Source organism: Nerophis ophidion, linkage group LG29 (genome assembly GCF_033978795.1).
Source record: "Nerophis ophidion isolate RoL-2023_Sa linkage group LG29, RoL_Noph_v1.0, whole genome shotgun sequence".
In the NCBI taxonomy this organism is placed as follows: Eukaryota; Metazoa; Chordata; class Actinopteri; order Syngnathiformes; family Syngnathidae; genus Nerophis; species Nerophis ophidion.
In genome coordinates, this window is record NC_084639.1 from 27,332,008 (window position 1) to 27,356,516 (window position 24,509).

Here is a 24,509-nt window from a genome sequence, read left to right on the forward strand (position 1 = left end):
CCCACAAACACAACAATATGGCAACCACAGAACATAAGCAATATTTTTTCCTAGTAAAACATTTTAAAATTATAATTTTTAAGTAATAATTGATTATAACATGGATTTTTTTGTCTTTTTTTGTTTTTGGAGGAATGGAAAAAAAAGAAAAAGACAAATATTAGCTGCGGGCCGCACTTTGGACACCCCTTTTTAGGACAATGACAAGTGTGAGACCAAAATATTGCGACTGTCTCTTTAAGATAGCCCCGCCCCTTTATTGGTGACGTAACAGGAAGTGCTGCCGTGCAGACTCCCCCATATCTCACCATTTATTGAGTTTCTGACGATGTTGTCATCTATTTATCTGTTTTAAATAGTCACGGCTACAAAATGAAGCAACAAGTCGTGTAAAGTGATGATGTAAAGTTGCAGGCATCGAGTTGAAAAGATAAAATGCCGTCTTCGCTGCTGTTTTATCCCTTCCTGCTGCTGCAGACCTGCGGACACGCGTCGCTGCCGCTGGTCATCAACACTTGGGGCTTCAACAATGCAACCATTGCAGGTATTTCAACGTCTTGGACTCCGATTGTTGGCTTTTTGTGCTGTCAGAAAGTCGAACGTAAACACTGTTTGAACACGTGACCGGATACCCGCAAGGCAGACCGCGCTACCGACATAGACATGTTATAAGTAGACGCAGCATTGGCTGCTGTGATGCGAGAAAATGGGCCGCCATCTTGAAGTGGTGATGAGCAGCCTAAAGTGACAGTTGACAGGTAGAAAAGAAAGATGCTAACTGACAGTTGACAGGTAGAAAACAAAGATGCTAAACTGACAGTTGACAGGTAGAAAACAAAGATGCTAAACTGACATTTGACAGGTAGAAAACAAAGATGCTAAACTGACAGTTGACAGGTAGAAAACAAAGATGCTAAACTGACAGTTGACAGGTAGAAAACAAAGATGCTAAACTGACAGTTGACAGGTAGAAAAGAAAGATGCTAACTGACAGTTGACAAGTAGAAAACAAAGATGCTAAACTGACAGTTGACAGGTAGAAAACAAATATGCTAAACTGACAGTTGACAGGTAGAAAACAAAGATGCTAAACTGACAGTTGACAGGTAGAAAACAAAGATGCTAAACTGACAGTTGACAGGTAGAAAACAAAGATGCTAAACAGACAGTTGACAAGTAGAAAAGAAAGATGCTAAAGTGACAGTTGACAGGTAGAAAACAAAGATGCTAAACTGACAGTTGACATGTAGAAAACAAAGATGCTAAACTGACAGTTGACAAGTAGAAAAGAAAGATGCTAAACTGACAGTTGACAAGTAGAAAAGAAAGATGCTAAACTGACAGTTGACAGGTAGAAAACAAAGATGCTAAAGTGACAGTTGACAGGTAGAAAACAAAGATGCTAAACCGACAGTTGACAGGTAGAAAACAAAGATGCTAAAGTGACAGTTGACAGGTAGAAAACAAAGATGCTAAACTGACAGTCGGCAGGTAAAAAACAAAGATGCTAAACTGACAGTCGGCAGGTAAAAAACAAAGATGCTAAACTGACAGTCGGCAGGTAAAAAACAAAGATGCTAAACTGACAGTTGAGAGGTAGAAAACAAAGATGCTAAAGTGACATTTGACAGGTAGAAAACAAAGATGCTAAACTGACAGTTGACAGGTAGAAAACAAAGATGCTAAACTGACAGTTGACAGGTATAAAAAAATATGCTAAAGTGACAGTTGACAGGTATAAAACAAAGATGCTAAACTGACAGTTGACAGGTATAAAAAAATATGCTAAAGTGACAGTTGACAGGTATAAAACAAAGATGCTAAACTGAAAGTTGACAATTAGAAAAGAAAGATGCTAAACTGACAGTTGACAGGTAGAAAACAAAGATACTAAAGTGACAGTTGACATGTAGAAAAGAGCTAAAGTGACAGTTGAGAGGTAGAAAACCATCCATCCATTCCTTCTGCCCGATTGTAGTTGAGATAAGCACCAGCGACCCCAAAGGGAATAAGCGGTAGGAAATGGATGGATGGGTGGAACTTTGCAATATTGTGGTCATTCTTTTGGCGGTGTTTTACATACCAAAACAAAAATAGTTTACACTTCAACCTAAAATGCGTGGATGGTTCTTTACTGTACCAGGGGTTGGCAACCCCAAATGTAGAAAGAGCCATATTCGACCAAAAATACAAAAAAAAAAAAAATCTATCTGGGGCACGAAAAATTAAGTCTTATATAAGTGTTTCAATGAAGACAACACATGATGTAAGTGTCTATATTAGGTATAGTAGCCTACTATCAAAATGACTTTAAAAGTCTAATATACGTGTTATAATAAAGACAACACATGACATAAGTGTCTAGCTGTATTAGCCTACTATCAAAATGACTTTAAAAGTCTTATATACATGTTTTAATAAAGACAACACATGATGTAAGTGTCTATATTAGCCTACTATCAAAATGACTTTAAACGTCTTATATAAGTGTTATAATGAAGGCAACACATGTTGTAAGTGTCTATATTAGCCTACTATCAAAATGACTTTAAAAGTCTTATATACATGTTATAATAAAGACAACACATGACAAAAGTGTCTAGCTATATTAGCCTACTATCAAAATGACTTTAAACGTCTTATATAAGTGTTATAATGAAGACAACACATGACAAAAGTGTCTAGCTATATTAGCCTACTATCAAAATGACTTTAAACGTCTTATATAAGTGTTATAATGAAGGCAACACATGATGTAAGTGTCTATATTAGCTATATTAGCCTACTATCAAAGGCTCACGCAAATCATCACTGACAGAAATGTTGGATTTAAATTTTTATTCTACACATTTTTGCAACATTGGGAATCATTAGTAAAATGGAGGCTTCTCACAGGATGAGATAACTTCTGGGAATGACTGGCTCAGAGTGGCCAAAGGTATAGATGTGTGTGTCCAGGTTTAAGTAAACGGCATTCTGTCTTCTTCTAATGGATTTATTACAACTTTTGAAAACTGGGTAACGTTTGCTATGGTCTGGAACAACCTGGTACACAAACAACTATCAGAACACCCAACTGCGTCCAAAACCCGACCTCCGAGCTTGTCCTGAATAATTTGGAGGTAATCCTCCTTTTTCATTGTCCCATTTAAAGCAGCAGTTCCATTGGCAGCAAAACAAGCCCAGAGCATAATAATACCACCACCATGCTTGAAGGTAGGGGGTGGTGTTCCTGGAATTGAAGACCTCATCTTTTCTCCTCTAATGTTGGTCAAACAGCTCAATTTTTGTGTCATCTGACCTCACATGGACAAAGATAAGACCTTCGGGAGGAAAGTTCTGTGGTCATGTTTTTTCCAGACCTAACGTATATTCCGCTCTACCCCGGTATTAAAAGTTAACCAATGATTGTCACACTCATATATATATATATATATATATACATACATACATACATACACACACACATGCTCAATTGTATGCAATAAAGAAAATAAGGAACTAGTTTTAATATTGTGTTGATACTGTTAAACTGTAAATAAGACACGCCATAAATCAATTGAAAAATCTACGGTTCACACAGGATCGGAACTGGTATCGGTCGATATCACTCAATGATTGGTATCTGCAGCATAAAACCTTGATGGGAACATTTCAAGTAAGTTTCTGACACTTTAATTATGTTAGCAGAGTCAGAACTGTTATTGTGAAGGCTGATTTCCTAAATAGAGCTGAACATTATAGCCCCGTTTATGTCAGTTTCTGTGATATTCGATGTAAAACAGTAGATTCCATTTTTTTCTTAGCCCATTCCGTGATTCCCTCTGCAAGGTGTTGACGTGGAAAATCCGAGGGCCCTACTGAGATTAATATTTGTGTCCAGAAGGAGACGGACGAGAGTGCATCACTTAAGGATTACGGCGGTGAGATTTAATTCCCATTACCCGTATGTTTTTTTTTTTTTCCTGTACGAAATGTACAGCAGGAGCGCCGCTTAAAGCATCTGAGATCATTAGAGACTCCGATAGAGACAGGAAATGTACAGCAAGAAGCCAAGTGAGCTTTGTAACCCCTCGCTCTATTGGATTTTGTGTGGGACCATGCATCAGACACCTTTAAATTGGAAGTGAAAACACTTTAGTGCTGCTCGGGACTTGTCTGTCAAGGCCGTTTTCTGCCAGGTGAACGCTGACAGATGGAATCTCCACCAGATTGGAGTCAAGTCAAACAAATCTCTCCCTGCCTGATAGATGGAAAGTCTTTATCTGATCATCTGGACATCATCTTTTGCTCCCTGAGGCTGTTGTGAAAGCGGACAAAGTGGCACGATCTGTTCAGAGGGTACCTTCTTAGTCAAGGCTTGGGGGAGTCCCAACATCACAACAACGTGTGCGGGTTTTTGCCTGACAATGTGGCACAATCACCTAGGCCACAGGTGTCAAACTCAAGGCCCGGGGGCCAGATCTGGCCCGCAAACACCTGCAAATGTGACAATAAAGTACCTAATATTTTCTCACTAAATGTAAAATATATGTACTGCTTGACATTGCAAACCTTTTAAACTTTAAAAGTATCTAATATTGCAGCAAATATGACAGTATATTATAGGAGTGTGGGAAAAAAATCGATTTGAATTTGGATCGCGATTCTCACGTTGTGCGATTCAGAATCGATTCTTTTTTTTTTTTTTAAATCATTCCAACAAATCAATACACAGCAATACCATAACAATGCAATCCAATTCCAAAACCAAACCTGACCCAGCAACACTCAGAACTGAATATTATCAACAACAGTATCAATATTAGTTATGATTTCAGCATAGCAGTGATTAAAAATCCCTCATTGACATTATCATTAGACATTTATAAAAATAATCAAAAAGAACAATAGTGTCACAGTGGCTTACACTTGCATGGCATCTCATAAGCTGGACAACACACTGTGTCCAATGTTTTCACAAAGATAAATAAGTCATATTTTTGATTAGTTTAATAGTTAAAAAAAATTACATTATTGCAATCAGTTGATAAAACATTGTCCTTTACAATTATAAAAGCTTTTTACAAAAATCTACTACTCTGCTGGCATGTCAGCAGACTGGGGTAGATCCTGCTGAAATCTATGTATTGAATGAATACACAATCCTTTTGAATCGGGAAAAAATAATTTTTGAATCGAGAATCGCGTTGAATCGAAAAAAAAATTAATTTTGAATCAAATCGTGACCCCAAGAATCGATATTGAATCGAATCGTGGGACACCCAAATATTTGCAGCCCTAGTTAATTATCATACTTTCAAACATGCCTTTGTCTAAATAAAAATACTTAAATTTACAGCAAACTACCCATCAAATTAATAAAAATGACAATACATTTTACGTTGTTCAGTTCTGCACATTACTGTAAATTGCAAAAAAACTACTACTTACCACTTGAACTTTTTGCGTTAAAATTCTGTTGACCGAGCTGCCAGTTTTTGACTGTAAAATCTACGGTTGTTGTTTTTAACAGTGTATTATTGTAAACGGAAAGACGGTACATTTGTTTTTAACGGTAGAAAAACTGGCAGCTAAGTTGCCAGAATAAAACATTAACTTGTACAGGTTTTCCATGAGCAATATAACGTAAAAATGTATGTTTTTTTTTTTTTTAATTTAAGATTTATTTAGGATTTACATCTTTTACAACACATATACAGCAGTATACATTGAAATGTTGGCAGTGCAAATGCTCACAAAACATCACAAACAGGGGGAAGGAGACAACAAGAAGACACATTTCAATAAGACTAAACTTAAAAGTCAGTGGAGAAATAAAAAACTATATATAAATATATATATACATATATATACATACATACATACATACATACACACACCCACTTACACAAACACAGTAAAGTGTTATGAAAACATAAAGCCAAGGATACGCATATATGTATACAAACATACACACACTCACATACATGAACCCCCGCCAAAAATAAAAACAAAATAAAAATAAAAACCCTACTAAGGTAATAATACAATTAAATGTGCGTCGCTACTATACCTTGAAATGGATAATGTTTAGCTAGTAAACTTTTTTAAGTTGATCATTGGGGTGTGCCTAAAAATGTATGTATTTTAACTAAGGGTGTAACAGTACACAAAAAAATTTCGGTTCGGTACATACCTCGGTTTAGAGGTCACAGTTCGGTTCATTTTCGGTACAGTAAGAAAACAACAAAATATACATTTTTTTGGTTATTTATTTACCATATTTGTAAACAATGGCTTTATCCTTTTAACATTGGAACACTACAATAATTCTGCCCACGTTAATCAACATTAGACTGCCTCAAATTGTTCCTCTGATTAAATAAAAGGACAAAACTTTTCTTCTACATATAAAAAGTGCAACATTAAACAGTTTCAAGTCAACTCATCATGCTTAATTCATCACAGCATTTGGGAAGCCTGTAGTTGATTTTTATTATGTAAATGTTATATTTGTATCAACATGTGATAACAGGGACCCTGCCATTCAAAACTAGGCTGCTACATTACTAATGATCAATGTAACTATTGCTGAAAAAAATAGTACAATAGCAATAGGAGAGACTATTCATCCCTGAACACTATGGAGTTCAAGTAAAATAACCGACAGACAGGGCTTTGCTGCCTTCACTTCAAGCCAGAACTGCGAGCGAGCTAAGATGCAGTTTAAGTTTTTAGGTCAACAGGTTCATAGAGATGTTAGTAGTAGTTGACTGGGAGGTGTTTATTATCATTTGGGGAGAGTACGCTGCCTTATGCTCACCTGTTGAACACCTATCTGCTCAACGCTGAAGCATTTACTACATGCGCTCTGAATACGCACTGCTGATTGGCTGTTACCACTCTGTATGTAACCAATCAGATGGTTGTGTGGGTGAGACAATGCTGGTTGCTGAGACAGGCAGAAGAAGCAAAGCAGCTTGTTAAGAATTTAGCTTAGAAACTCGTTCGGTACACCCCCGTACCGAACCGAAACCCCCGTACCGAAACGGTTGAATACAAATACACGTACCGTTACACCCCTAATTTTAACAAAAAATCTGGCAACTAATCTTTCAAAAAACAAACAAACAAAAAAACACTGGTCCTGTTTTTACATTTACTGAAAAATGTTGTAAAAAATAAAATTTTAATAAACACTATATTTTACAATAGGCTTCACGGTGGCAGAGGGGTTAGTGCGTCTGCCTCACAATACGAAGTTCCTGCAATCCTGGGTTCAAATCCAGGCTCGGGATCTTTCTATGTGGAGTTTGCATGTTCTCCCCGTGAATGCGTGGGTTCCCTCCGGGTACTCCGGCTTCCTCCCACTTCCAAAAACATGCACCTGGGGATAGGTTGATTGGCAACACTAAATGGTCCCTAGTGTGTGAATGTGAGTGTGAATGTTGTCTGTCTATCTGTGTTGGCCCTGTGATGAGGTGGCGACTTGTCCAGGGTCTACCCTGCCTTCCGCCCGATTGTAGCTGAGATAGGCGCCAGCGCCCCCCGCGACCCCAAAAGGGAATAAGCGGTAGAAAATGGATGGATGGATGGACTATATTTTACAGTTAAATTTTTTAAATATAAAGTTTTTACAAAATCGACAGTTTACTTAAAACAATTGATATAGTTAATAAACAAATCCAGAAACAAAGTCATCCATTATTCACTGTTACAAGCGGCCCTCTGATGGCAGCCACAACTGACTTGTGGCCCTCAATGAAAACCACTTTGACACCCCTGTCCTACGCCATGTGGATCCAGAAAGTAATTACTGCGCTTCACTTTTTCCACATTTTGTTACGTTACTGCCTTATTTCAAAATGAAATAAATCTGTTGCTGTCCTTCGAATGTGACACCCAGTACCCATAATGACAATGTGAAGAGTTTTTTTTTTATTTTTTAAATAAAGAATGTCTCAATACTTTGTTGATGCACCGTTGGCAGCAATTGTAGCCTCAAGTCATTTTGAATATGATGCCAAAAGCTTGCCACTGGCATGTCCCGCCTTTTAATTTAAGGGGTGGCACAGAGGTGGCGCCAATATAACAGTCAGTCTACCAATTTCTGAGCACCGGATAAAATTGTCCACCACCCAAACATGTGCGTGCTAAATTCGCCAATGAAGATTTCCTGCCAATACAATATGAAGTATAAATGATAAAACATTGAATATTTAAAGGAAGTTAACCATTCCTACCTTGTGTACTTCCCTGGCGACCTCCTTAAAGTTTTGTAATCAATCAGATACATCTAGTCATCCATCAATTTGCTATCGCTGTCCCTCAAGCAACTACTGTATATTCTGTCAAACATGTCGAAGTGTGGAGAGTGTTTTGCACATTACCCATCAGGCCAATAGTAAATGGCTTGAATGGGTGTATTTTTGAATTGTGTATGGTATTATTGGACATTTGTATAATGTTTGCATAGTTCAGTGGGTAAGTAGTGAGTTTTTTTTATCGCATGTTTTAACAATCAGTGTTGGTTTTTGATTAATTGGACCATGAGTTGGTGAGGTAGCTCGCTGAAGTCGGAACCCTCTGCTTTGTTTACAATAAATAAATTGCTAATCGATTATTGACGTTTACTAATCGATTCTATAATCATCCATGTCCGAATTGCGATGCACCTAAAAATCGATTATTCTCCCCATTTCTACTAGTCAGGATAGTGGGAAATATGAATGCAGCAATGTACAGAGACATCCCGGATGAAAACCAAAGCTTCCCCTCTAACCTGGTGGAGCTTGAGAGGTTCTGTACACTTGTAAAGAACATAATGTCACGGCTGTCTTGAGTTTCAAATAATTTCTACAACCCTTATTATTATTTTTTTTTAATAGAGTGATTGGAGTACATACTTGTTGGTCACAAAAACATTCATGGTTTGGTTCTGTTATGAATTTGTTATGGCTCTACTGAAAATGTGAGCAAATCTGCAGGGTCAAAAGTATACATACAGCAATGTTAATAATTGCTTGCATGTCCCTTGGCAAGTTTCACTGCAATAAACTATGATAGCGGTGAAACAAAAAAAATTGTTATTCCAAGTTATGGATTTGAACTCAATTGTACTGACAGAGGCAGCAGTCTCAACCATTGAGCTATCCTCAGTCTTGTTGTAAGTGTAGTCTGGCTCATTGACTAATGTAATCGTGACACCTGTCGTAGTGAACTCCGATTGAGGTGAAACAAAATGTTGAATCTAAGTTACATATCAAACCAATTGGTTATTAAACCCACTTCCCCTTTTTAGGACCCCACAGTGTTGACTCTTGAGCTATGATAGAGGTGAACTAAAACAAATAAAATCTTTCAAGTTAGGGATTTGAAACCAGTACTACGGAGTGATAGGCAGTAGTCCTAATAATTGAGCTATCCTGAGTCCCATCAAGACAGGATTTTCTCTCATATACAGATGCAATCATAAATGTGGACCAAAAACTAGTTCTTCCAAGTCATGGATATGAACCCAGTAGTACTGCCTGAGAGGCAGCAGTCTTAACCACTGAGCTATCATAGGTCATGCAAAAACAAGGTTTTTCATAATATACAAATGCAATCAGTTAACTATAATGGAGGTGAAACAACAAATTAGTCCTAAGTTATGGATTTTAACTCAATAGTCCTGAGAGGCAGCAGTCTTAACCATTGAGCTATCCTCAGTCTTGTTCTAATCGGAGTCAGGCGCATTCACCAATATCGTTACACTTGTAGTAAACTACGATTAAGGTGAAACAACATTTTTAACCTAAGTTACATATCAAACCAACTGGGATTTGAAGTGAGTAGTCGTGTATTGGGGGCCCACAGTGTTGACTATTGAACTATCCTAGGTCCCTTTGATTTACGATTTTTGCTCATAGACAAATGTAATCATTAAACTATGTTCGAGGTGAAACAAAGAACCAGTTCTTTTTTTTAATACATTTGCACATTTCAATTAAAAAAATAATCACATTGTCAATATAGGGTGTAGAATTAGGGCAAATATGAATTTATTCCATTTTGGAACAAGGATGTAACATAAAATGTGGAAAAAGTGAAGCTCTGTGAATACTTTCCGGAGGCACTGTACCTGCAGGCGGCCAACCGTGTGCAGACAGACACATTCTGAACCTTAAGGCAGCCTCCACTAAAGAACCAATAAGTAGTGGCAGTAGTGAAGATGTTTGCCACTGAGTTACATCATCTTGTTTTTCTTTCGACATTGAAACGCTTTTGGCAGCTGAGGACATTTATCGTCTGTCTGCAGCTTAAAGTTCAACTTACGTCACCATGTAAGCATTTCTTTACATAGCTAATATAGACACTTACATCATGTGTTGTCTTCATGATAAGACTTATATACGACTTTTCATTGTTTGCGGCTGCAGACAGATTGTTCTTTTGTATTTTTGCTCTAATATTGCTCTTTCAACATTTTGGGTTTCCGACCCCTGGCGTAAGCGAAGCTGATCTACTATGCTTGTGCTCTAAGGATTGCGTCACTTAGCAAGCACGATCCATTAAGCTTGTCTGTTAGCATGTACCTTAAATTCTAAACTTTTAGCCTCTACGTTTTTCCCAATGATTAAACCCTGCGGCTTGCACAACATTTATGGATTTTTCTTCGCTAACGGCCATAATGCAAATATGTTTCATAGAACACGAGCAAAGGCAGTGAACAGGTGTGTTATTGTCAGTGCTACGGCGACATCTTTTGGACGAGTTCGCTCGTCTACAGTAATTCCTTCTGTTTAGTGCTTTAAACCGGAAATATAAATGCTGTTCCGTCTTTTAGTCTTCCATACCGTTTTTACATGTATGGCTTCCTAATTAATCACTCCGAGCAACTTTTGCAAGTTTTACAATACAACTAAAACTATTCTTACTTACTAAACCGTCCCATGTGTAATATCTGTAGAGTGTTTTCATGCATATTTGTACATGCTTTTGTAATGTAATCAAGCTAGCATTGTTAGCATTAGCTAATATGCTAACATGCTTACTGTGTTAGTGTTAATAACTTACTCAATAACGGAAACAACACAAAACGAATGCCATTCTGTTTACTGAGTCTCGGGATTTGGAATATTTTCCTCCAGATTCAGTCCAATGTTCACAAAGTACTTTTTGAAGCTTTCAACTACTTTGTTCATATTGTCAATTTTTACATTTTCATCTAAGAAGAGTTTAGGATAATCTTTCTTAGCACCATGTTTAATAATACTATTTAGGATTACCACATGTTGCTCTCTTATTGTTCTTATTCTGGTCCAATAATTGACTGTAATATTATTTTCTACATGTTGGTGGTATGCCAGTTAGCTTGTTCTCCAACGTTTTGTACTAGTTCCCTGCCTCGGTCGATCTTTGTGTAATAAATGTTGTATATAATGTATTCTTCTTGTTGCAAGCATTTTTTAGTTTTTTTGTCATCCATTGTTAATGGTAATTAGTACTTGTTATTTTGGACCGCACGCATACCACTTTCCTACAAATGAGCTGTAAGAACGTTAGGCTGGGTGTTGGACGGAAGATGTGCTTCTGCAGCAATGTGTGATGTTTCTGTAGCCTGGGCGGTCCTACAGTCCGGTGGCTCGGCGTTGGACGCCGTGGAGAAGGGGTGCGCCCGCTGCCAAGAGGAGCACTGTGACGGAAGTGTGGGCTACGGCGGCAGTCCGGACGAAAGAGGGGAGACAACGCTGGACGCCATGATCATGAACGGGTAAAACCATTTACTCGAGGTGACGGATCACTAATGTATGCACATCAAATAAAAGTTGACTGATCCTGTTTGAGCAGCAACACGATGGAGGTGGGCGCCGTCGCCGACCTGAGGAGGATCAAGAATGCCATCGGGGTAGCGAGAGCGGTGATGGAGCTCACCAAGCATACCATGCTGGTAGGAGAGTCGGGTATGACAATCATCTTGTGACTATGGTTATTTACAACCACTACCAAATAGCATGAGCCAGGTTAAGAAAGGGTAAAAAATGTGTTTACAAACTATAGGGAAGGAAATCGACGCTATCAGAATTGATAGGGAAGCTGGAAATAATTGATCGACACATCGAGATTTTCAAGAAACCATTTGTAGAAATATGTTTTAGGCCATTTTCGTGCCTACTGACTGCATGTATATGTCAGCAGACAAGAAGAGCTGTGTAACCTGTTTTAAACGTTTGTTTTTTTTTATATTTCATGTACAAAATACAATTACTTTGAGGTCTGTAAGCACAACCATGACTGATCCGTACATTAGGTGCACCGGGTTATAAGGTGCAATGTTGAGTTTTGGGAAAATAAAAAGTTCTTAAGTGTGCCTTATAATCCAAAAAGTACAATAAGTGTTTTTTTAACATTGTGCAGAGAGAGTGGTTGATTATTAAAGCTTTTGTAGTGAGTAAGACACGTGCTAAGGCTACATATCTTCTCATTTAAAAAGGTCCCAAAGGCCTTTATTGAACTCTGGTGTTGCAGGGACCTCATTTCCAAACTGCCTCTCACAGATTCTGACAACACACGCAAATTAATGCAGGCCTGTACATTTCCACGCGTGTCAAGAAACTATGTCATCAGCATCTCAGTGAGCTTGTGAGTATAAATGAGACAAAATAGACTCCAGCTCCTGTTTGCTTCAGGCCCTTGCGGTCAGTGTCAAGTCGTGGCCTTGTTTTTGTTCCAGACATGCCTACAAAGTTAGGTTAAGGGATATCATGTGTTTGTATTTGCACTATTCAACATTTCCAAAAAGGAGTAGGACGTAGCAAAACATTTTTTATTTCTACCATTTCTCCATATCTAATACTCATCATTTATTCACACCCGAACTTTTATAGTTTAACAGTACAGTTCAGAGTACATAAAGATAGGAGCACAATTTGACATGTCTGGAGCTAAATGAAGCAATGACTTATTGATGTCTTTGTTTTCTTGGCAGCGACGGTGTTTGCGGAGGACATGGGCTTCATGGCGGAGGACCTGACCACCATGAAGTCTGTGGACATGTTCACAAGGTGGCTGCAGGGCGCATGCCAACCTAATTACCGCCAGGTGAGTGCGCTGCATGTGTGGATGGGTGGCGGCTGCAGAAGATATCAGGCTGAGCAAACTAACACACGTGTTCATGCAAAACATGAGCGTGGTGATTTTATAAATGTTTCGCACTATTTAGGTGCTTTGATCCATTTTGTTCCCTCCAACTCAGGGCTCTATAGCCCCGGCCTAGTGGCTCCCTGGAGCATTTTTTTATTTTTATAATTGAAAATAGAAAAAGATGGGGCAATAAATAATTGTTTTGTTTTTGTATGTTTTTAGTTTAAGGACAAAGATGACAAAATTACAACTGTGTAATATTTTGGGGTGTATGCTTCACTGATGACACTATTTGGTCAACATCCTTTTGTCCGACTCATTTTGACAGTATTTGAACCCACCATAATGTGGACTGTGACGCAACAGTTTGTTTACATGTAAAATCTTCCACTCCTTCTTTGTCGCATTTTGTCCACCAAACGTTTTATGCTGTGCATGAATGAAGAAAAGTGCGCTTTGTTGATGTTATTGACTTGTTGGAGTGCTAATGAGGCATATTTAGTCTAGCTAAGCTAATCAATGCTAACAAGCTATTTAGTCTAGCTGTATGTACATATTGCATCATTATGCCTCGTTTGTTGCTATATTTGAGCTCGTTTAATTTCCTTTACTTTCATCCTCTTTGTATTTAATTTATATTTGCATTACATGAAATATAATCTGTATGTAATATTGGCTGCATTTACGATAGTTGTTTGTGTGCCATGTTGTTCCAGACCACAGCAAATGTTACCGTGCTGGCAAAGAGTGTAGTAAATCCATTCAGAGAAGACAGCCCGCCGTTTCCTTTAACTTGGACACACACACATCTATACAGTTTGGCCATTAAAAGTCAGTTATTTGCAGAAGTTATCTCATCTTCTGATTAGCCTCAGATTTTCTAATGTTGTAAAAATGTGTAGAATAAATATTACGTTTCAACATTTCTGTCAACCAAGATTTGCGACAGCCTGCGAGACATGTCCTTTTGATAGTAGGCTATTATTGTCAAGACGTGGACTGCGGTGTGGTTTGTTTTACCGTGGTTCAAAGCTTGGACCGGACACGGCGTGAAGGTAATGACATATTTTAATTTTACTCAAAAAAAGGAACAAATGAAAAGCGCTCACGGATTAGGTATAAAAACTTGACTATGAAAACAAAACTTGCACTAAGGCAAAACTATGGTCATAGAACAAAAACTTGCACTATGGCACGAAAAACGAAAAACTGACTTGAAACGAGAAAGGAACATGGGTCTAATATAGACACATCATGTATTGCCTTTATTATAACACTTATATAAGGCTTTTAAACGTATTTTGATAGTAGGCTAATATAGACACTTACATCATGTGTTGTCTTCATTATAACACTTATGTAATACTTTTAAAGTCATTTTGATAGTAGGCTAATACAGACACTTATATCATGTGTTGTCTTCATTTTAAGACTTGTATACGGCTTTTCATTTTTTGCGGCTCCAGACAGATTTTTTTTTTGTATTTTTGCTCTTTCAACATGTTGGGTTGCTGACTCCTGCTCTAATAGCTGGAAATGTGTTTTTCTCTACTCTAATGCACGAGCATCTATCTTTATCGATCATATTTACAGTTGGCTTCAGCTGAAGGTCAGCAGTTAATAAACACAAACTTCGGCGGCGTCTCTTCCTAACACACGGAGAGAAGTTGAAGAAAAGATTCCGACTTTCCTCCGATAATTGGACAATTAGTGCAGTGGTTAATTTGCTGCAGATGGCTTGTTGTTGTTCAACCCTGATTGATGCAGTGAGATGAGCAGCCACCAGTGCTGGGAAGGAGTGGTGTGCATCTCGCGAAGGAAGTGTCAAAACACAAATATGCAATATTTTCCTCAAAATATATAAAGGTGGAATATTTGAAGTAATGGAAACCTTTTTTTTGTTTGTTGCATAGAGATGTCCTAAAAAGGTCTTTTTGACAACTGATTTTTACACATATACAGTTTATTAAAACAAAACAAATTAATCAATTTAAATTTGGGATGAATAAGGATTGCCGTTTTGGATGTGAATCTGTGTTTTGTGCACTCCTACATTCAATGTTTATTTATATAGCCCTAAATCACAAGTCTCTCAAATTGTCTACGTTAGGTGGAATGGAGCATCTTTCACAGTGGTCTCTTGTACTGTATAATTCAATTCTCCTGCATGAGGTCCACTTTGGGAAAAGTTTGGACCCCCCTGCCAAAGAGAAACTATTACCACTCTCCTGCTAGCAATGAGTTGTTGGCCAAGCATCTATGTGCAATGACAAATAGTTTGGCTAAGCTGTCTACATTTACACAAAGAACACCTGCAAACACTGACTAATGTTCCGTCACACAGCAGTGGGAATACACAGTAGTCAGCATACATACATACATACATACATACATATATACATATTGTTGAGTAATCAATATGCTTTCCCTGTGGTTTACTTCACACACAATGATTTTTTTGTTTTCACCTTGGAAACAATATAAGAATTAGCGTGCAGCCACACAGGCGGGGGTGGGAGGAACACTACCGTTATTAATTGACGAATGGTGTCGTCCAACTGGAAACATGATTTTATCATTGCTGTGCTTGTCTTACATTATTACATCCTGTTTTCACCCCCAGAATGTAGTCCCAGACCCCTCCAAATCCTGCGGACCTTACAAACCCGCTGCCATCCTGGGACATAGGAAAAAAGAGCAGCATACTAATATTGGATCTCATGACACCATAGGTGGGTTTTATGGATGCACACACACACACACACACACACACACACACACACACACACACACACACGGATGTGTCGTTTGTCTTACAGAAATCAATAACCTTTTAAAACGGACAAAGAAGGATTCAGGGGATGGACTGCACATAAGAGGACATTCATACATTGCTTAGTGACATCAATGGGGAATTAAAAGGGGACTTATGACTTAGTGACATCAGTGGGGACTTAAAAGGGGACTTATGATGACTTAGTGACATCAGTGGGGACTTAAAAGGGGACTTATGATGACTTAGTGACATCAGTAGGAACTTAAAAGGGAACTTATGATGACTTAGTGACATCAGTAGGGACTTAAAAGGGGACTTATGATGACTTAGTGACATCAGTAGGGACTTAAAAGGGAACTTATGATGACTTAGTGACATCAGTAGGGACTTAAAAGGGGACTTATGATGACTTAGTGACATCAGTAGGAACTTAAAAGGGAACTTATGATGACTTAGTGACATCAGTAGGGACTTGAAAAGGGGACTTATGATGACTTAGTGACATCAGTGGGGACTTAAAAGGGGATTTATGATGACTTACTGACATCAGTGGGGACTTAAAAGGAGACTTAGGATGACTTAGTGACATCAGTGTGGACTTAAAGGGGGACTTATGATGGCTTAGGGACATCAGTGGGGACTTAAGATGACTTTTGTGACATCAGTGGAGACTTAAAAGGGGACGTGTGATGACTTAGTGACATCAGTGGAGACTTTTGACAACTTAGTGACATCAGTGGGGACTTATGGTGACTTAGTGACATCAGTGGGGCCTTAAGAGGGGACTTATGATGACTTAGTGACATCAGTAGAGACTTTTGACAACTTAGTGACATCAGTGGGGACTTAAAAGGGGACTTATGATGACTTAGTGACATCAGTGGGGACTTAAATGGGACTTATGATGACTTAGTGACATCAGTGGGGACTTGAAAGGGGACTTATGATGACTTAGTGACATCAGTAGGAACTTAAAAGGGAACTTATGATGACTTAGTGACATCAGTAGGGACTTAAAAGGGGACTTATGATGACTTAGTGACATCAGTGGGGACTTAAAAGGGGACTTATGATGACTTAGTGACATCAGTGGGGACTTAAAAGGGGATTTATGATGACTTACTGACATCAGTGGGGACTTAAAAGGAGACTTAGGATGACTTAGTGACATCAGTGTGGACTTAAAGGGGGACTTATGATGACTTAGGGACATCAGTGGGGACTTAAGATGACTTTTGTGACATCAGTGGGGACTTAAAAGGGGACGTGTGATGACTTAGTGACATCAGTGGAGACTTTTGACAACTTAGTGACATCAGTGGGGACTTATGGTGACTTAGTGACATCAGTGGGGCCTTAAGAGGGGACTTATGATGACTTAGTGACATCAGTGGGGACTTAAAAGGGGACTTATGATGACTTAGTGACATCAGTGGGGACTTAAATGGGACTTATGATGACTTAGTGACATCAGTGGGGACTTAAAAGGGGACTTATCATGACCTAGTGACATCAGTGGGGACTTAAGATGACTTTTGTGACATCAGTGGGGACTTAAAGGGGGACTTAAAGGGGAACTTATGACTTAGTGACATCAGTAGAGACATTTGACAACTTAGTGACATCAGTGGGGACTTAAAAGGGGACTTATGACGACTTAGTGACATCATAGGGGACTTAAAAGGAGACTTATGATGACTTAGTGACATCAGTGGGGACTTAAAAGGGGACTTATGACTTAGTGACATCAGTGGGGACTTAAGATGACTTTTGTGACATCAGTGGGGACTTAAAAGGAGACTTAAGATGACTTTTGTGACTAACAAAGTGCTTGGTTGTGTGCAATAGTAATTTTTTTCCCCCCCAGGTGTGATCGCATTTGACAAACACGGTCACGTGGCTGCGGGGACGTCCACTAACGGGCTCACTCATAAAGTTGCAGGGTATGTCTAAAATGTATGCAAGCTTGTAGTACTTCAGCTGTTCTACAGGATGACGCAAAAAACGGAACTTTTAAAAATCTTTCAAGCGTCTGTTTGTGATCATTCCTCAATGTTTCAATTATCTTGCTTGCTTTGCATAAATGTCATGTTCTTTCCAAAATAGACTTTGCTCCTTGGGGGTAAACTTCTTACGTTGTGTAAAATCGACAATTACTGGAACACAAACCTCTTTGGGACTTTTTGCACAGTCTCGTTCTCTCCGTACTTCCAAACACAGTCAGAGATTCTGCTTTTTGTCGGAGCGTGATGACAATCGGAACCTTCTCAGAAAATGTGATTGTACTACAGCAGGGGTGTCCAAACTTTTTCCAGCGAGGGCCAAGTTCAGTAAAATGGAAGGACGCGGGGGCCACTTTCATACATTTTGTACTTTGAAAATGCTAAAAGCAAACTAATGTACATCAATAAGCTAAGCTGGCTGAACAAAACATCTACATAAGCGTCGTGTTACAGGTGACGAAGAAAATTAATGCAATCTAATAAGTAGGACTGTCAAAAACAAATTAACTTATGCATCAACCCCAAAAAATATTGCATTATTCACGCAGAATACCATATATATATATATATATATATATATATATATATATATATATATATATATATACATATGCCATATTTTTATTACCGTATGAGCTGCACCCACTAAATTTGAGCCATTTTTAGAAATATGTATAAGCCACCTCACACAGAGAATTGACTTATATTCAGGTTTTCGCACATTTATATTCATTTAATAAATGTGGGAATTAATTTGATACTTAATAATGGATATAGAGAACATACAAACACTTTATTTATTGAGTCCAAAATATTAAACTTTGATGATTTGGTAAAATTGCAGACATCTAAAATGATGCACAAAGCAAACTATAAGCTGCTACCAAAGAATGTACAACAATTCTTCTCAACTAAAGAGGAGAAATATAACCGTCCATTCATCCATTTTCTACCGCTTAGAGGAAAATGTAATTTAAAACATGTGTATGCACGTACAACACTTAGAACCTTTAGCATATCAGTATGTGGAATTAAATGATGAAATGGATGAAGTAGAGAAGTTCAACATTGTACTGATATGATCCACTTTAAGAGTTTGTTCAAATGAATATTGCCTACAAAGTACAAAGAAGAAGAATTATGAGAAACACTTTCAAACTTATTGAAAGTAAGATATTCTTCATGTTAATAATGACTGACTTAATTATATATTACAGGAACTGTTGTATTAATCATTCACTGATGTCATTGTGCTACGAAAAGAAGTCAGTAAATATATTTGTAAATGCTCTCAAGTAAGAAATGGGTAGGATTAAATAAGATTTATTTCTTCCTTCTCCTTTTCGGACATGATGTAAAGTGAAATGATATGGAATTATGTGATCTACTATGCTCTAAGTGTTTCATGCTCGAAATAAACTAAAGAAAGAAATAATTTAACTGTTTTTAATTACAAATGCACTGTTTTTGCAAAGTTATAAGTGATAAATGCTTATTAAGTGAAAAAAAAAGAACTGCATTGATATACATAAATTAAAGATGCATCAATAATAAATTAATTTTATTTGAATCATAGCTCCTGATTTGAGTTTGAGTTTATTTGGAACATGCAAACATACAACATGATACATCACAATTATCAGTTTCTCTATTCCACATGTTTGAAAAGGAGTAGGAAGAAGCAGATCTTATTTAATCCTACCCCTTTTCTTTTACATAACAGTTGCTTAAACTTTTGTTCACTTCCTCTTCTCAATTTGATTCACAATATACTCCATAAGAAATCACAATAAAAAAAAAATACTTGGTGAAGTAAGTTACATTTCATATGGTGTGATAAGTAAGATTATATAGAAAATGAACAGATGGATGAAATGAATTCCGAATGTTTATTATGGTTCTTCTTTGTTGTACTTTGTAAACACTTTAAGTTTGAATAGTTTCTTGAAGTGGATCATATTAGTACATTGTTGGATTGATTTGCTTAATCCATTCCATCATTTAATTCCACATACTGATACACTGAAGGTCTTAAGTGTTGTACGTGCATACAAATGTCATAATTACAGTTAGATTATATTTCTCCTCTTTTTTTGAGAAGAATTGTTGTATAAGTAGCTCTGGAGTATAAGTCGCACCTGCCGAAAATGCATAATAAAGAAGGTTAAAAACATATATACGTCGCACTGGAGTATGAGTCGCATTTTTGGGGGGAATTTATTTGATTAAATCCAACACCAAGAATAGACATTTGAAAGGCAATTTAAAATAAATAAAGAATAGTGAACAACAGACTGAAAAAGTGTAGGTTATATGAGGCATAAATAACCAACTGCTATGTTAACCTAACATATTATGGTAAGAGTCATTCAAATAATTATAACATATAGAACATGCTGTACCTTTACCAAACTAGCTGTCACTCCAAATCCATAAATCCCATGAAAGGAGGAACTTTTTTTCTCCTCCATTTGAAAACGTGGACATTATCAGCACTACTGTCTGATTCCAAACAATGCAAGTCATCAGAATCAGGTAATACACCAATTTATATTCTTGTCTTCATGAAAGATAGGAATCTGTGTTAAACATGCATGTATATTCATTAAAACACCTTTAACATGTCAACAAAAACGGCAAAATAAATATAAATTATATACTGTATATATATATATATATATATATATATATATATATATATATATATATATATATATATATATATATATATATGTGTGTGTGTATGTATATGTATATATGAGGTAGATCACCTCGACTTGGTCATTTGTTAAGTAATTGATAAACGTTGAAAAACTTATTGGGGTGTTACCATTTAGTGGTCAATTGTAGGGAATATGTACTGTACTGTGCAATCTACTAATACAAGTTTCAATCAATAAATCAATCAATCAATCAATCAATGCCTACTGAGCCAATGGTGCTGTTCAGTTATTGTGGCTCAATGTGCCTTATTTTTTTTGTTTTAATGTACTATTATTTAATATATATTATTGTTTTAGTTGCTTAAGAGATATTCCTGGCTCTGAATTTGCTTATTGCTATTTTTATGTTTTTGTGCATTATTTGTTGCCGTAATCAGGTTACTCATCAGTACTTGAGTAGTTTTTTCACAACATACTTTTTACTTTTACTCAAGTAAATATTTGAGTGACTACTCCTTACTTTTACTTTAGTAATACATCTGTAAAGTAACAGTACTCTTACTTGAGTACAATTTCTGGCTACTCTATCCACCTCTGCCCCCGCCGGCCAAACTATAGTCCGAAAAATTCGGTATATTCTTGGCTATCGGGTTATAGTTTGCTTTGTGTATCATTTTAGATGTTTGCAAATTCACTATGTCGTGGAATTTCAGTATCTTTGATTCAATAAATAAAGTGTTTGTATGTTTTCTATATCCAACATTATGTATTATTCTAGGTGATCTTTTTTGTATTTGTAATCCGATGGTGAGGTACCCAAAGATTCCCAACTCTAACTGGAGGATTTGGATTTTGTGTCACCCTTTACTTGGTGTATGATGAGTTTATTATTCCATCAGAGCACATTTTAAGAGGATTCTTGTGTGTGTGTTTGTGTTGTTCCTGTCCTAGTCGCGTTGGAGACTCTCCTATAGTTGGAGCGGGAGCCTACGCCGACAGCGAGGCCGGCGCTGCTGCCGCGACCGGTGATGGAGACGTCATGATGCGCTTTCTACCGAGGTACGAGCCGAGGACTTTCTTTCTCTTATAAGAATTCTGGCATCACCTCTGTTTTGCTCTCACTTGGCTTTTCCCATGACACACCAGACATGTTTGCCACATTTCTAGTGGAGGACTACCATTACAAGGGGAGTGCTAAGAAAAAGGCACAAAAGGGTATCTTGAAGTGCCATATTTAGCTCCACAATCAGCATATATTGTACCTTGAAGACTGTGCTTAGCAGCCTCGACAAGCGCTCGTTAGCCGGCCTAGTAAGTTTCAAATACAACCCTGTCAACTTGCCAACAGTTACTTGGCAGTGGAGCTGATGAGAGCCGGGACGGATCCCTCGGCAGCCTGCAAGATGGCTATTTCCAGGATTAAGAGGCATTACCCCGAGTTCTTCGGGGCGATCATCTGTGCGAACACGACAGGCCATTATGGTGAGTTTTTGCACTATAATATGGAGACTGTGCAGGCAGCGCCAAGAAGGACCAATATGGCAACCATCATTTGCACCTACCTGATGGGAAATATCCAGCTGACTATATTTGTCTGTTTGTGCTCAAGTATGACACAAATGTGTATTTTCACACAATAAATATAGGCGATTTACACTTTTTAATCAAACAAACAGAAAAAAGTCTGGAGCTGAAGTCATAGAAAAGTTTCTTAAGTGCAAACATGATGACTAAATTGGTGGAGCTGTAATTTTATTTGCACTTCAATTTTATTGAGTTTATTTAAGAAAAACTGGGTATTTTTCGGACTATAAGTCGCAGTTTTTTTTCATAGTTTGGCCGGGGTGCGACTTATACTCAGGAACGACTTATGTGTGAAATTATTTTATTTTATTTTATTTAGCCTTTATTTAACCAGGTAATAATCCCATTGAAATCCAAGATCTCTTTTCCAAGGGAGACCTGGCCAAGAGGGTAGCAGCAAGGTTACAATAAAAACATAAAACATCACATTTACAACATTAAAACTTGCTCACATCACACATGTGCATACAGACAAGGTAGACTGCAATCCTTTCACAGAAGCTTTAAACTCATTCAGTGTAACAAGGGTTTGAAGTTGAATATTAGATTGTAGGTTATTAACACATTACCGTAAAATATCAAATAATATTCATCTCATTCGCGGAAGAGACAAAGAAAAGGTCAGCAATCGTCACACACACGTATACCAATAGGAATTTGGCGGGGGAGGGTCATGGCAGAAGTGCATTGTGGGTCATGGGATGCTAACTGCTGTATGCTATATGCTACTGCCATAGCTATTAAAATGGATCATTTCATCGTTGGCAGTAACTTATAAAAACTGAGAAGGCCTTAACAAAAATGGCACCGAAAAGGAAATCATGTAGTGCAGATTACAAGCTGGACGTAGTGAAATATGCAGCAGAAAACGACAAGAGGAAGTGGCGCATACTTTTGGAGTTGGCAGAGTTGTTTAGAAGAGACATCGAAGAAGAAGATTTCATGGGATTTATGGATTAGGAGTGAGAGATAGTTTGGTAAAGGTATAGCATGTTCTATATGTTATAGTTATTTGAATGACTCTTACCATAATATGTTAGGTTAACATAGCAGTTGCTTATTTATGCCTCATATAACCTACACTTATTCAGCCTGTTGTTCACTATTCTTCATTTATTTTAAATTTCCTTTCAAATGTCTATTCTTGCTGTTGGATTTTATCAAATAAATTTCCCACAAAAAATGCGACTTATACTCCAGTGTGACTTATATGTTTTTTTTTTCCTTCTTTATTATGCATTTTCGGCAGGTGCGACTTACACAAAATACGGTACCTAAAATAAATGTGGTTTTGTTAAATGAAATTCTACCCAAACATTGAATAAAGTCGAATACAAAAAAAAAAACTACAGAAGTATCCAACACTTCTCTTTTCTAAAGTAAATCTGTACAGCAGATAGAAGTTTCAACATGATTTGCCTGAGTGGTTTGACAGGACAGATTTAAAAATCTATATATACACATATATATATATATATTATTTTTATGTATTTATTTTTTAATCTCTCTTTAATTTTTTTAAATTGTTACAAGAAAGAATCAAGATTCATTCGAAAATCAATGGGCCCGTCTGGTTAAGAAGCCAGGCTTTATAGAATAAACTAAGTTTTCTTATATTAGTTGCACATACTTCACTAACATTTAGTGATTTAAGATGTTTAAGTGTGAAATAAAAGGGTGAAAGCGTAGAAGTTTTTGGTGCAATAAAATAAGTAACAACAAAGTCATTAGCATGAGCAGAAACATCCACTAGGAGTTGGGATTCAAGTGTTGGTAATACAAGTCTGACTACAGTGTTGCCAGTCATCAACCTTAATTTGATCTCTCTTCTTTTCTCTTTAAAAAAAAAAGGTGCAGCGTGCAACAAGGTCCCTGGCCTCCCCCAGTTCCACTACATGGTGTCAAACGCAGAGTCCAAGGTGCCACTCCTGAAGGCTGTGGACTGCTTTTAATGACACTATGTACCACTGATCCTCCTTGCCGCAGTTTGATAAATGATTGTGCTTTTTGTAATTGATTTAAAACCTTTAATAAATGTGTAAAAACATATGTCAATCATAATAACAGTCGTTTTAGAGGGTTGTTTATATTCATTCAGAAAATGTGTTTTTGGAGTATCCATGATATTTAATGACATTTGCTTTGTTTTCAAACCGTATTTAGCAGATAGCTACACCCGGTCCGTTAACGGCCCACTGGAAATAATCGCACTGTTTACCCTTTGGCAAGCTGCAGGTGTAGAAGTTGCGGCCATTGTTGGGTCCGAGCTTGAGGACGGTCCTCATCAAGCATCGCTTGCTGTGGTGACAGAAAGGAAAGTGCAAGTCTGCCCACTGCAACACATGCACAGAATCACAAAGTTTTATTCCAGGCAAA

General features: G+C 37.5%; 2 protein-coding genes across 5 annotated transcripts in view; one reads left to right on the top strand and one right to left on the bottom strand.

Annotated features, from left to right (window-relative positions):
• The window catches only part of neil3 (nei-like DNA glycosylase 3), a 47,981-nt gene that overhangs the window by 4,430 nt on the left and 19,042 nt on the right, over positions 1 to 24,509 (bottom strand). For 2 of the 4 annotated variants that reach the window (XR_009804931.1, XM_061891540.1), the window contains exon 10: positions 24,352 to 24,431. Coding sequence is in view for 3 of the 4 variants with exons in the window: in XM_061891540.1 (XP_061747524.1) it covers positions 24,352 to 24,431 (80 nt within the window). In the remaining variant the exon portion in view is untranslated. Of the gene's footprint in view, positions 1 to 23,721; positions 24,467 to 24,509 lie in introns of those variants that run through there. The other 2 variants (XM_061891538.1, XM_061891539.1) reach the window with 2 other exon arrangements.
• Positions 246 to 24,197, top strand: aga (aspartylglucosaminidase). The gene is made up of 9 exons (XM_061891541.1): positions 246 to 544; positions 11,584 to 11,737; positions 11,815 to 11,927; positions 12,953 to 13,065; positions 15,731 to 15,839; positions 17,751 to 17,826; positions 21,501 to 21,608; positions 21,898 to 22,031; positions 23,985 to 24,197. Exons 1-9 carry the CDS (start codon positions 436 to 438, stop codon positions 24,083 to 24,085), a joined length of 1,017 nt encoding a protein of 338 aa, XP_061747525.1. The 5' UTR covers positions 246 to 435; the 3' UTR covers positions 24,086 to 24,197.

Excerpts from the sequence above, each read along its gene's own strand:
- aga (XM_061891541.1), top strand. The coding sequence starts at position 436 with ATGCCGTCTTCGCTGCTGTTTTATCCCTTCCTGCTGCTGCAGACCTGC. Across the intron at positions 11,738-11,814 it reads GACGCCATGATCATGAACGG|CAACACGATGGAGGTGGGCG; the intron begins GTAAAACCATTT and ends CTGTTTGAGCAG. Across the intron at positions 22,032-23,984 it reads GAACACGACAGGCCATTATG|GTGCAGCGTGCAACAAGGTC; the intron begins GTGAGTTTTTGC and ends TAAAAAAAAAAG.